Consider the following 14,265-nt stretch of genomic DNA (forward strand, 5'->3'; position numbering starts at 1 on the left):
CCCCCATCCATCATCCGCCGGCCACTCGGAGACGGATGCGTGGACACACACTTACACACACATCCTGACAGAGACCACCCTGAGACCACCGATGAGCAAGAGTAAGACATATCTCACGAGGTAGACCTGGTGACTCCTGCAATCTCTCTACCTGTCAGTCTCCTTTACCGACTTGTTTGGGACACTTCCTGCTTCCTTAAGCTGTACCCCCCCTCCAAAAGTAGCCCCCCCAATCGCACAACTGAGTGTGTATTTAAAGTAGATTACTTCTAGGAGGTTCATGCAGGCAATCAATAACAATGCTGATTACAATAAGCCCGAGGACGGCCACGCAGCGCAATATTTATCCCTGCTGTCGACGTCGAGAGGAATTAGGAATCGATGGGCCACACAGTCCATTAATACACTTCGACTTAAAGTGACAGGGCAATGAGGGGAGGCCATCGCCGTGACAGGGGGAATGTTCCGCAGCTCAAGGAGCCAATTAATTTACAGCCTCTCGGGGCAGTAAACACTGGCGTCCCAACGGAGGACATGGGGGCAGCCTCGCGTTCAGGTCGAGAGGGTCCCACTGATTGTGTCGCCTAAACACAGCTTAAGTGTTCCGCTCCCCAGAGTCCGGAGGTCCTTAAGACAGAAGTAGAATTGGATAAATTGTGAATACATAACCGTTTTGTGGCAGGAATTTACAAAGGGGTCGCCAATCCATCAGATCCCAGCTTCCTGATTGATCAAAATGATCGTTTTATTCTTTCTCTGTCTTTATTTTTTTACCAAGGAGGGAACAAAAGCTGTCGGGATGAATAGCGGCATTACGGTAAGTCTGAACTTTCCACGGCTGCGCCCACAGATTCCGCTTCCAGCCGACCTTTAGAGGACAGATAGCGCATGTGTTCATTTACCAAACGAAGGGACAAGACAGGGCTTTAATGGAAAACTTCTAACTCTTATACAACTTCCTGACTTCAGTCTACACTTCCCTTTAATTCTAACTTTAATTTCTGTTTTTAAAAAAAACTTTCTTTTACTACTAACCACCAAATGAAAATGTGCAAGATCCAAAATATCCACATTCAAGCAACTTATTTGCCCTTTATTGTTATTTCAGTCATTTCATTTTGGATGGCATGTTAGCGCTCTCTTTGTGGAACCGAGGTCCAGTGGCGGTATTGTCAGGAGGTCAGAGACGAGAACCGTCCCCGTGGACGACAGCGGCGGTTCTGAATACGTTTGAAAAGTTCAGGTCTTCACGTGGACATAATGAGCACTTAAAACCAGCGCTAAAGGCCACATGAAGCAATTTCCTGCTTCTGAGAGCGAACACGACGCTTCCTGTGCTACATGTTACATCACAGAATCAAGGTCAAGAACGCACTCCCCCCCTCCCCCCAAATTACACAGGGGCATGTTTTAAACCCTCAGACCATAGTACTTCTGCAGCAGCTTCAAAACCTTTATTGGTTAAAAAAGTGCACTTTGGCGAACTTTTCAATGGCCGGTTAGCCGAGACATTTGTAGAGGTGGCAGCTAGACTCAAGGAAAGGTCACCAGGACAATTCTGGTTTGAGGACGAGTTCATGAATGTCTCTGTAATCACCATTTTGTGCGACGCTAAAAGGTGGTCGAACAACACAAGCAGCTAGTTTCTAAGCAAATGCTATTGTATTTGACTTAAATTTAATGATCAATTCCCTCCAAGGTGTTGATAAAATCTCTGAACTAAAGGAAAGTTTGTGGTTAAAATGCCTTCATCTTCATCTCACACCACACCGGCTCTCTGAGACAGAATCACATCTGATTTTTTAGTCCACCTCAGGTCCTTTTTCATCTCAGCAGAGTCCTAAATTGTTTACAGAGGCTAAAAGTTCTCCGGAGCACGCATCAGATGGGGTCAGCGCCGGGCAGCGACCCATTAGCACCTTCTCTCGGGCAGGACCAAATGACGACTAAAGATCTGAGCGTAATGGAAGAAAACAAGAGAATGAAACCGAGCGTGAAAAAGAGTGGAGGTGAGGCGGGAGCGGCGCACCTCAGCGGGGGAGGAAGGAAAGAGCTGGAGATGAAAGGGAGGAAGAGGAGGGGAGAGGAAGGACTCGATGGAGTCCAGCTGGTGATTATCTCTATTTGTCTGACATAACACTGAAACAACTTATTCAGTGTGAATTGTGTGTATTTATAGTCAGGCAAAATGCGCGTTTAAAAGGAAGAAGAGGGTTTTTCTGGGTTTATATTTCATAAAAAAGACTGGCGCCAGGAGATGAGGTGTCTGTTACCTGGGGGAGTGATAAGAACGCCGCATGTGGTGCACAGAAATGGGTGAGGAGGCAGCGACAGTGTGAGCAATGCGGGCTGGGAGCGGCGCGATAAGAGGGGCGCACAATGGCGGCGCTCAGGTGGTCGTCCGTCATGCGCCGCTGCTGCGCGGGAGATAGACGGAGCCGCGTTCCCACGAGGGGGCTGCCAGTTTCCAGAGGGGGTGGGGGGGTGGGGGGTGAGACTGCCACCACGCGCCGCTCTTTCATCATCTCCGTGTTCTCCTCATTTCAGATTTTATTCTGAAACAGGCATTAAAAAAAAAAAAAAAAGTCGCGTCGTAAATCTTTTTTTAAAGCGCTTTTATTGCGCGCAGCTGCAGCTCCAATATGCTCCGATAGCGCGCCGTGACGAATGGAACCCCGATCGGTTCTGACGCGCCGCGTCACCGGGCGGACGTGACGTCATGCGGAGCGGGTCCAATGACCCTGCAGCCAGGCGTTAGGAGAAAACGATGCACCTGACTATCAATTTGAGGGTTTTTATGCGCGGACGCGCAACCCCCCCCCCCCCCCCCCGTGGTAATCAATACAAACAATGTGGGGAATTATCATCGCTTGATGTCTTCCTGTTTCTGTTTTTAAACACCCCCCCCCCAGGAGGTAACCAAATGTAGAATTATCTAAGCTCTGATACCATGAACCCCCCCCCCCCCGGGACTGAAAGATCCCCTCTAAAATGTCAGGAAATAAAAGGCCGCTGCTGGCAAATTTACATGTGCAAATGTCAATAATTTTGCGGCAGCTGCAGCGGAATGGGGGTGGGGGGTGGGGTGATGATGTGTCTGTGTGGGGGGGTCGCTTCTTTTTTGATCGATGAATTATGAGGCTCGGTAATAACGGGTTTCACCGGCAAATGAGCGGCTTGGACAGGTGAGCCAGTTATTGTGTGTGTGTGTGTGTGTGTGTGTGTGTGTGTGTGTGGTGGGGGGGGCATTCAGTTCTTATTTTAATGCCTATTATTTGCCACTGTACACCGCGACGCTGAGACGTTATAATCTTGATCACAGCCCATAATTAATCGCGCGTCCGGCCGTCACGTGGCTCGTGCCCCGACACGCCCATTGGCTCCTCGTGACGCGGAAGAGGGCGGTGACGTTTACAGGTGTGACACGCGTGGAGAGAGGTGACCGATCCAATCAGACTTCCCCGCGCAGTGGATTGGCAGTCAAACCCCCCCCCCACCACCACACTTACACATCCTTGCGCACTGCTGATCCTCACGGATAATTAGACACCCGTGGTGGAGGTGGTGGAGGTGGTGGGGGGCTTATCCCTCTGCGGCGCGTTCACACCCCCCCCCCCCTTCCTCTTTCTGTTGCATTAGCAGGGACGTGTGTGTGTGTGTGTGTGTTTGTAGGGATGCAGGGCCCACTCTAGGTGGGCTTGTTATGTTTTTTTTTTTTCAACATCAGATGGTATTATGGGATGTGCTCTCTGGTAACCACGCTGGGGCACCAGCTCTGGGATGCAAAGAATTGCGGGATTGAATTATTAATGAAGCTCTGCGTGTGGATGTGGGCCGAACCCGCTGATGGGATTAAACCCACTTAGTATCAGGCAGCAGAAGTGAATCTGTGTGTCTCTGCTGCCGTGGAGTTTGTGTTTGCTCAGGTGTGACTTTTTAGGAAGGTTAATAAAAAACAAACAAAAAAACCCTCCATGAAACGTAAGGAAGTTGACCTTGAGTTAGGATTGAAAAGAACTTTGATGTCAAGTTTGAAACCTGCAATCACTCTAACGCTCCAACTTTTCCCCACAGTCACTGAACGCAACATGATAACACGGCGGCTGATATAGCGTATTAAGGTGAAGTATGTCTGGTTATCCAGCAACGGAGGGAAAGATGGAGGATAACTGGAGGGTTGAGGCTGGGGGGGGGGGGGGGGGTTGAGGCTGGGCTAATGAGTCCAGTAGATGTGTCTGCTCAGCACACAGCGGGGTTCACAGTGAGGTGATGCACTGAGGGCTCCACGCTGAGCCGGACCAGATCGCATCTCCTGCCATCAGGTGGTACCTCTGGGGAGCCATGGTGGGACGCAAACACACACACACACACACACACACACACACACACACACACACACACACACACACACACACACACACACACACACACACACACACACACACACACACACACACACACACACACACACACACACACTCCACTGTACAGGAATATTAACACACGGATGCTCACAAAGATCAGGAGTCAAACTGAAAAGTCTGGAGATTTTACTTTTCCTTTCCCTGACTAAGCAGTGGAGGTAGATGTCTGCTGATTTGTCCAGAAATATGAGCCTGTGTGTGTGTGTTTGCTTAAGGATGTGTGTAAAGGCGCCTGGCGCTTTACTTTACTTGGTTTTCCAAACACATCGCTGGAAGCATGCGCTGCCTGCACAAACATGCCTCCATGCATATTTAACCAGGATGTAGGACAGCATCAGCTCGCCTCCCAGAAATTATTTAAGGTCAACGTTGAGCTCCATCATTAGCTCTGTCAATCTGTCAAGCACTGTCCAGAGATAGCCCCCCTCCATCCTACCCCCTCAGCAGGGCAGGACTCGACCTGGAATTTCCCTGCAGGGCATGTTGTGCTTATGTCAGTCCAGGAGTTAGCCAGTGGGTATGTTTATACGGATCGCTCTGCTCCCCCCGCCGGCCGACGTACCGACCGCCATCCACCTGTCACCCCCCCCCACACCCCCGCCCCGAAAACCAATCCAGACTCGCACTCGGCCCGGCCCGCGCTGCCAGAGCCAATCATTTTCACCGGCGGGACAGCGACTCGCCGGATGTATTTTTCCTTCATTACACCGAGCCCGAAGTGAGGAAGTGCACGAGGAAGACAGAGGGGTGTGTGTGTGTGTGTGTGTGTGTGTGTGTGAGAGGATGGAGCCAAATTAAAAGACTCCCCGAGCCCGGCATTCACTCAGCTCCAATCCCATATTTAATTCAATGATTGATTTGTTCATTAAAATACATCCCAAACCTAATGATTCCATTAATAATCCAAAACCTAATGAAAATATACTGTGTGTGAGTGTGTGTGTGTGTGTGTTTGAGTGATAAAGAGGAGATGGAGACAAGAGAGAGATGCAGGTAATTTCTCCTGCACTGCATTCAGTCACTAAAGGGAACACGGCCCACAGGTTTGACCTCTGTTGACCTCAGCGGGAGGAAGTGGTAGAAGACACAGATGGATTTATAGAAAGTAAGACGTAGCAGGTAATAATGGGAGGGGAAGAGAAAGAGTGACAAGAACAAGAGAAAGGAGAGGGAGGATGTGAAAGAAAAAGAAGGATGAAAAAATAAAAGAAGGTAACGGAAAGTGAGAAATAGAAAAGATGAGAGAAAAAGAAGGTAAAGACAGTAAGGAATGGAAAAGACAAAAGAAAGAGAAGGAAAAAAACAAACAAACAAAGGAAGAGACATGAAATCAATAGGAAGAATAATAACGTAAATTAGGAAATGAGAAGTAAGGAAAATAAGAGGGTTCAATCAGGAAAATACAAAAAGGAAAAGGAAAGTCCAAGAGGGAAAAAGAGGAAAAATGAGGAAATAAAGAGAACAAAGGAAATGGTATGAAGGAGAAAAAGCAGAGGAGAGAGGAAAGGTTTTAGACTAAAACATTTAAAGCCAGTCACACGGATGTAGAGAGCAGAGCCTGAATGTGTGTGTGTGTGTGTGTGTGTGTGTGTGTGTGTGTCAGTCAGTGTGTGTGTGTGTGTGTGTGTATGAGGCAGCCCTGAGTGTGGCTGGAGATTAATGGGGGCCATTATCTCAATGCCCAAAACACTCAGTGATGAAGAGTCAGTGCCTGGCGACGGGCCTCGGCCAATCAATTTGCAGCCCAGCGGTCACCTGCCTGGGTCACAGCCCACATACGGCCGGGATTCGTGCTGTTGTTGTTGGGGGGGGGGGTCAAACTGGCAAATTACCATGACGATATGGTAAAATAAGACCAGATCTTCCACCTGATTGGGTCAGAGGGTACGGCAGCCTGCCTGGACAAACTTCAGGAATCATTTACCAAATTCTAAAAGTACGTCATTTACTTTGCAAAAATGACATCAATCTAGACAACAGTTGGTTCGCTGACCCTATATTTATAACTATTTTAGTGTTCAAATTGTTTGCTATTAATTGATTGGGATGAATGCCAGTAAACTGTGTCTTCCGATGGTCATTGTTTCTCCAGACGGACGGGTGCAAAGTTGACTCGGAGAATGGCCCGGAGTCATTTATTTAGCTCACATGTTCTGCTTCCGGACGGACGCGTTGCACAGAAATTGAACGCCACCTTCACGCTCGTGCATTGAAGAAAAACCTCGGGGCAACAGGATGCAGTAGCTTTGAGGAGAACCAGTCATTCACTTTTTCTATGCAGGGAGTGTTGTGTAGTCTGGAAAACACATGCTGCTAAATGGACTCCCTGCTGCCGCTGCTAAACGGTCGCCACAACAAAACTCACAGAAAACAAGTTAGCGACTAGCTGTGGAGACCAAACGTGGAGGAGAAAGCGGACTTGGAACACCAGCAATTGGGTTTCGGTGTGAATCTGAGATAAATGAAGTCCGACTCGGAGCTGCTGACGCTACACGTGAGCTCCAAAGTGATGTCGCTTTTCAATTTCCAACCCCCTGACCCATCGTTAAGGTGCGGGAGGCGAGTCGAACGAGCAACACGGGAAGCACTGGGTCGTTCAAAGGCCAACGAGAACGTAAGAAACCGCTAACTTATTGATTCGCACATTCGCTCCGATAAAAAGAAATTTCCAGCCTTTTTTCCCCCCAATCAGTCGATGCAACATGTTCATCCGCACTCGACGTGCCCTCGAAGATGAATCTGAGCTACGGCGATCAATCACCGCCGACCTCCTCGCCGAGTCAGATCCCACAATGGCGATGTGGGGCCAAGGACGAGTGGTGAAAGATCCTTCTGCTTCTTGCTGTTCTTCACTTACAGAAAAGGAACTGACGCTCGGGGCCCACGCCGCAGGTGAAATCGAATCCAATTACCTCCTTAAGTAACCTGCTCCCAAAGCTCCAGGGAATCATTCATCAGGGGGCAAGTAAAGGGTTAATAACCATTCCATCCCGACAAACCAAAGCTCCCACCACCGGGGGGCGGAATGAGAGAACATTCCACCTTCAACAATGGCTGATGGAGGCAAATCCAAACAGGATATTCCGAAAATGTATCAAGTAAAGTACCTCGAAACTAAACGAATATCAAAAAGGAATGCTCCCCCACGCCAAGCAGGAGACATAACCTGGAGAAGTCATCAAGCCGTCCGGCTGTGTCAACTTCATTTGCAAAGAAAACACACATCTTTCTTTGGGTAAGCAAAAAAAAAAAAAAATTCCACACACACCGCATTTCAAGCCTGACTGCTGTTTCTGCAGCTCTGCTGTTTATTTGGCAAGAAGAAGAAGAAAAAATTCGTATTGCTTTGTTAATTTACTGCACCGTCACTCATTTCCTGCTGGAAATAACGCTGAGCCATGCTTCCATCGCAGGAAGCGAGGCTGCTTAACGACGCGTCATCGTGAAGGCTTGACGAGGTGGATACGCGTGGGGAGCGGCGAGGGTAATTAGGATCAACAGGGGCAAATTGGAAAAGACCGACTCCAACACCAGCAATTTGTTGAACGTGACAACGTTCACACAACGGCTGCCGTCCTGGAGGCTTTATAAAGACATTTAAAACACCGTTCAATGCGGATCGTCTTCCCCCCTCCACCACGACCAGACCCGACAAATCTCGACCCAACCGGATTGGACCCCCCCCCCGACCAGACCCGACTGGACTGGCTTACCTTGGCGATCTGGACACACCAGTTGAGCAGCAGCTGCGAGCCGATGTTGTCCTTGTGCTCATGGACGTAGTCCAGGAGGCAACCGTGGGGCATGAGCTGGGTGACGAGCTGGATGGTGGGGCTCAGGCACACCCCCAGCAGACGGACCAGGTGGGGGTGCTCCATGCTGGCCATGATCAGGGCCTCCTGGGTGAGAGGTGGGGGGGTAGAACACAAGACGGACTATAGATGATTGCATTTTTAGATGGGAGAGAAAATGAAAAACAGATCATATGCTGGGTACTCGATTGAGACGGAGACAAGTGAAACTCAGGAGAGACTGGAACCCCCCAGGGATGCATGGCGGCTCATACGGGGTGTGGGAAAGTGGGAAGGTAATTTAAAATCACTGCAAAACACCAGAGTTCACGTCTCTAAATACTAAAAAACCCACCAGTCTGACGTCCTTATCGTCTCAGCGTGAAACAGAATTCAGGGCTTCTGTCCGCGAATCTTTATTCTGATAATGAATCTGCAGATTTCCGACTGGAGGTGGAGTCGGATGCATAAATGACGACTTGTGGGATGACGGCTGGATCTGCTGCTCATGCAGCATCTGTCCAGAGAGCCAATCCCACAGAAAAAGTATCTTCAAAGCTGCAGGAACGCCGGCCTTTTCATCTATATTTCAGGGTGTCTAAAAACTCTGACGCTCTGATCGTGGCTGTTGCTGCGTGCGACGAACGCGGAGCGGCGCGCGTTTGATTTATTAAGCCGCGTGTAATTTTCTGTCTCTCGTTCGACATGGAGTGTAAACGCATTTCCGTCTTCGCTCTCATCTCCGTCTGCAGCAGATGGACGTTGAGGTTCTGGAACAGTTGGGACTCGTTGGGTAATTGTTATTGCGCCGCTGCAAGCAGAAGGATGCGGCAGTGATGGAGTGTTATGACGGCGAGGCGCTGGTAGCCGCGGCCGGCGTCTTTATGCGTTATGGCTGAAGCAGAAGCTGCGCTCAGAGTCGGTGCTTAAAAACGCTCGGTTCAGTCCGTCGCCTCATCACCTCTTAACTCTCCGGCTCTCATTTGCGTGACGCGCGCCCGGAAACACTCATCATCGAGGACGCTCCGCTAACAGTCGAGGAGGTGCACATCCAGGCTTGGCCCCGGGGCCGCTGATAGATAGATGAGGTGCCGCTTTAAATTTAGATGCCAACAAATGAGCTCAGAGTGTGAGTAGATTAATTCTAGAGAGACAGGGGGGTGGGTGCAGAAGCCACAAGGAGGCTTCCGGTACCATCAGCACCCTGATTTAAAGAGCGTCCCGACCCCGCATGGGGCCGCTACACCCTGACTTCTTAAAGCCACCGGTTTGCCCCACGACCACCGACGTCACACGCCTCCATCCTCCCAGTAAAGACGAGAAGAAAGAGAGGAAGGAGGACGTGGTGTGTGACAAAAAAGGAATGGAGAGTGCTTTTAGTCTCACTCTGTGATCCTGGCACACCCGGCGTCCATAAACCATGTCGGGCTAAACTCTCGCTCTGGCACTCGGTTCAAACGTTAAGAGGACTCGTGTGTGTGCATGAACCAGTATGTGTGTGTGTGTGTGTGTGTGTGTGTGTATTTCCTCTCATCTCCCTTAGCGCTGACCTCCATTACTGCCGACTGACCCTCCTTTCCCATCTAGCTGGCTCGCTCGCCTCCCTCGCAGACACACATTCGGCGATCGCGGCCGATTGACCGGCAAAGCCGTGTGAAACTTGTGCATGCTAATGATGTAATACAGTGTGTTTAGTTTGCTTTTAGCCCTTTGCGTTCCACATGTGAAATAATCAGCTCGCTTGAATTCACGTATTTGCCAACGCAGCGGCACTCCGAGGCCACGGCGGCCCCGGGGAGGCTCGCTGCTGAAGGCGGCGCCGCTTGGTCATATATGTGTGTTTATAGGTGTGAATTTTGCAAGTGTGTTTGGAGCTGACACTCCAGTGGCTAGGTTCCCAGTGGCGAGGCGTGAGCCTGCCTTTAGATTGCTGTTTAACAAGGCGGCAGACAGAGCATATTGGCTCTGGATGGACGAAGACCCCCGCTGGGAGAACCGGGGGGAAGGAGAAGAGAAGTGGAGGGAAGGGAGGATGCAGGGGACAGGAGGGGAGGAGAGAAGAGAAGTGTTGCACAAATTCACTCTATTAGGGAGGAAAAGAGGAAATCAACTCCGTGATTAGGCCTGAAAAACATGTTTTGGTCAACATTTGTCATTCATCCAGGAGGTTTTTATTTCACCAGCATCTCTGCAGAGGTTTAAATGTGATAAATCTGAGGTGGACTTTATTCTGAAAAACCACAGGAAGTCCCTGGATGTCAATGAAGCATCATTAGTGCTGTTTTGCATTTGTTCTAAAATGGGACGACCCGGCTCCTGTGGAAACGGTTGTGATATTTACTCACGTCCATGAACTCCACGTTGGCTTTGGGGCCGGTGGCCTCGTTCAGGATCTTAATCGCCACGGGGATCTTCACCGTCTCACCTTCTGGGACCCAGATACCCTGAAAATAAAAGCCGTGGACATAAACGCTCTGCTTTGTCGTAAACATGCCTGTTGCTACGGCGACGGCGTCTGGCCGACTGTGACTATTCATCTTCGAGTTGAGGCGAGACCGATGACGGATGGAGACCTGTAAATCGACATGGAGTCTCTGCGATGGAGGGTTGTAATGAGTGGAGACATTGATGCAGGTTAACAGTAAAATACGGCTATAAAAGTAAAGAGGCCATCAATACTGCAGTGGAAGGAGGTGTGGGGGTGTGTTAGGGGGAGATCCAGCTTTTATCCAAAGAGTTTTAGACTTGTGTGAATACTTTGCCCCAGGGTGGCGTCGTGGAGTGGCGTTGAGTCGCTGATGGTTGCACACCCACCTTGTAGACAGTTCCAAAAGCCCCTGAGCCTAGAATCTTGACCCTTTTGAGCTCCGTCTCCTTCAGAATCCGCAGCTGGGCCTGGTTGGGGGCCGTCCCGCTGGGGGTCAAAGGTTCCACCAGCTGACAACAACAAAACGACACATTTAGACCGTTTACCACCAACGACACACCAACACCGGCTTGGCCGGTCGGGCCTGGGAGATAGCACGTAGCATGTAGCGGACGTAAGCATCGACCGTACCGGAGACGCTGGAGACGACATGAAACGCACACAAAGCACATTTCAGGCCCACCAAACACATCCGCGCACACAGAGGAAGTCGATGCCTCTGATCAATACCTGTCTTAATGAGCCTATCAGCCTATCGGGCGCCTCGTTCGCCGCGGTTTATCAACGGCATAATCACCCGGCTCAGCCACGACCATCAAACAATATAATGAGACCATAAATCAGTGGCTCGGCCATACAGACACTCACTTTATGTGACATTAAACCGTCAGCTGAACGGGACCGGTGGCGGCAGAACGCCGCGTCGTCACACAACCGGTGACATCGCCCGCGGGGCCGCTGTGACATGTGGTTTAATGGGTGTTGTTATGGCCGCGCCTGAAGGCGCAGTGTAAAGCCTGCTGAGATATCACTGCAGGAAGGACCGAGTGTGGTGGGGGTGGGGGTGGGCAGACGGCTTGAGTTATAGTGTAATAGTCAGCCAGCATTGGAAAGCTCCATCTCAGCTTGACGTTTAGCCCATTTTCTCCGAAAATCTTATTTTCCCTTCAAACAATAACTGGTCAGACTTTGAGGAAGAAGGTGAGGATGAAGAAGAAGTGTTTTGATCACTTCTAAATGGACCCGAAGGCAAAATAGTGTCCGTCTATTTCTTTGTTTTGTTCGACGTGGAGACGAATTTTCCAGGGAGACTTGTTGGGTAGGATGGAAGGAAACGCCACGGGAGGAACACGTCGACGTATTAATTACGCTAAAAAAAATGCTGCGTTTCCTCCAATGGCGCTCCGACTGTGCATGGAAAGGATGTCTCCGCTGCGTCAGGAATTTTTTTTTTTTTTCAACCTCCATGAAGCTAAAAGCGACCATTAAGAAGCATATCACACCTTCGGTTGGAGGCTTTAGCCAGAGCGGGTATTAATGGCTGTAAATTATGAGGAACTACTGATCGCATTTGCATGGCGTTGGGCTAAACAGCTGCATGTGTGGCTGTTTCTGCGCTGCATGAATAAAAAACAGGGGGAAAGCGCCGCTGCAGGTGAGGAGAAATAAAAGCGGGAGCGGCGGTGTCCTCGGAGCAGATGGCCTCGGCTCTGGCTGTTATTGTTTCATTAGCACGAGGCCGGACCAGCCTGATGAGGAGGGGGAGGGGGGGCTGTGTTAAATAAGATGCACACCCGTGGCCTCCAAAGCTATCCAGAGCCGCTTCCCCCCTCGCGCTCTCGCCCGCCACTTTATTTACCAGCTAATAACGGGGCCTGCCTTCGCCAAATGAGCTCCGCCGCTGCCGCAGTGCAGAGGATTCAGACGCTTCATTGGACAAATAAGCAGCGTGTTCAGGCCGCCAGCTGGAATACATTCACTGAATTATTCTGGATTGAATAAGTAAACAACGTCCCCAAACACAAAAGTTGCACCTCGAGCCCCCCACCCCCCACCCCCCGGTCCCGCTTTAGCATTACTCATAGAAAGGGATTGCTGTGTTGCCATACGGAGGTGAGGTGGATGATGATTCTCGCATTCTTCAAATATGGAACTTTTTAAAAGAACTTAAAGAGGATATTGTTTCTCGTTCATGAGATTGCATGACAGGAATGTGCGATCATGACTTTAATCTTGCACGCAGAAACAGAAATAGGCGTGGAAAATATTCCGGCGCCCCATCGCGACTCATTGAGAGCGCATTAAGGCAATTTGTGCATTCCAGGAGGGAGTTGATTTGCATGCGCAAGCATTTGTTCTCAGAATTAAAGAGTCCGTCCGGCAGAGATGAGCTCATTCGTCCCGCGTTAACCTTTCGCAGACCGACCGTTTCCCAGAAACAGAACAGGGGATGACACTGATATTTCTGACGTTTACATCAGGAAACACGAGTTCCGGTGAGTTGTTCAGGTCTCCATGGTGACAGGAGACCGTGTGACTCAGGGTTTATCTGTGTGATGACGTCTGACGTCTCCTGGATGCACATTCTCCACATCTGTTCCATCCTGATGGTTCAAACTGTCATTTTATTGTTTCTCTATTTGGATTTTGTTCCAAGAGAATGAACTAAACCCAGACTGATGGATGTTTATCCTCTAGATTAAAAGGTAAATCATGTGGTCATGTCAAATCACAAATAAAACGTGACCGACTGAAACGGAGAAATAAATGATTTCCTCATTCCTTAATTTCTCATTGGTATTTTGAAGCGACAGTTGCTTTCCTCAAAGCGACGTGACGATCGGCACATTTTAATTACTGGGCTCTTCTTCTAAATTCATAGAAGCGCTGGATATCTGAGCGACACGCCGCTGCTCGCCATGCGTCTGTAACGACATCAGGAGCGAACGACTGGAGCTGTCAAAGCAGCCGGAGCTGTCCACAGCCCGCGGTGCTGAAACATGTGTGTGTGTGTGTGTGTGTGTGTGTGTGTGTGTGTGTATGTGTGTGAGACGACTGGGGTGTAAGCAGCTCATTTCAAAGGCATTAGACCAGCTGCAATGGAGGAGGTCAAAGGCCACAGCCTGGGGTCACCATGCCAGAGTGAGGGGATGTTGAGGAGACGCCGGAGACGGGAGCGTGACGTCGCCGCGGACCGACGGACGGCGTGGAGGCGCGAGGAGATTAAACAGGAGTTTTGTGTCTGGTGGCGAGCGTGAAAGACAGATAAATAGAGATGAAGATGTAAAGAGAAAAGAGGAGAGACAGAACGGTAAAAACAAAGACGACAGCAGCGACGCCTGTTTAGCGAGTCGACTCGGGCGCGGCAGCCTCCACGCGTGTCCTTGATATGGAAATTCGGGATAACACTCAGATCGCGTTCTGACAGCGAGCACTGGAGGCATTTTCTCCCCCCCCACCCCTCATCTGACACGGGAGGTGAGCTGTTTAAAAACCTATCGCACACAGGAAGAGCAAGAGGGTGGGGTGGGGGGGGGTCCCAGAGCCTTCCATGTCCCCAAATCCCACCATCCCCACAAGCTTGATCTCCATCTGCAGCTTTGTAAATGCACAGACTCATCTA

At 50.0% G+C, this 14,265-nt stretch overlaps 1 protein-coding gene across 6 annotated transcripts in view; it reads right to left on the reverse strand.

The window, feature by feature from the left end:
- LOC137591324 (receptor tyrosine-protein kinase erbB-4-like) overlaps positions 1-14,265 on the reverse strand; it is a 189,106-nt gene that overhangs the window by 41,792 nt on the left and 133,049 nt on the right. For 5 of the 6 annotated variants that reach the window (XR_011034642.1, XR_011034643.1, XR_011034641.1 and 2 more), the window contains exons 18-20: positions 11,030-11,152; positions 10,561-10,659; positions 8,138-8,323 (exon numbers count right to left, since the gene is read on the reverse strand). Coding sequence is in view for 3 of the 6 variants with exons in the window: in XM_068309248.1 (XP_068165349.1) it covers positions 8,138-8,323; positions 10,561-10,659; positions 11,030-11,152 (408 nt within the window). In the remaining 3 variants the exon portion in view is untranslated. The remainder of the gene's footprint in view (positions 1-8,137; positions 8,324-10,560; positions 10,660-11,029; positions 11,153-14,265) is intronic. The other variant, XM_068309247.1, reaches the window with a different exon arrangement.

The sequence above is a fragment of the Antennarius striatus genome, chromosome 24 (assembly GCF_040054535.1).
Source record: "Antennarius striatus isolate MH-2024 chromosome 24, ASM4005453v1, whole genome shotgun sequence".
Lineage (NCBI taxonomy): Eukaryota > Metazoa > Chordata > Actinopteri > Lophiiformes > Antennariidae > Antennarius > Antennarius striatus.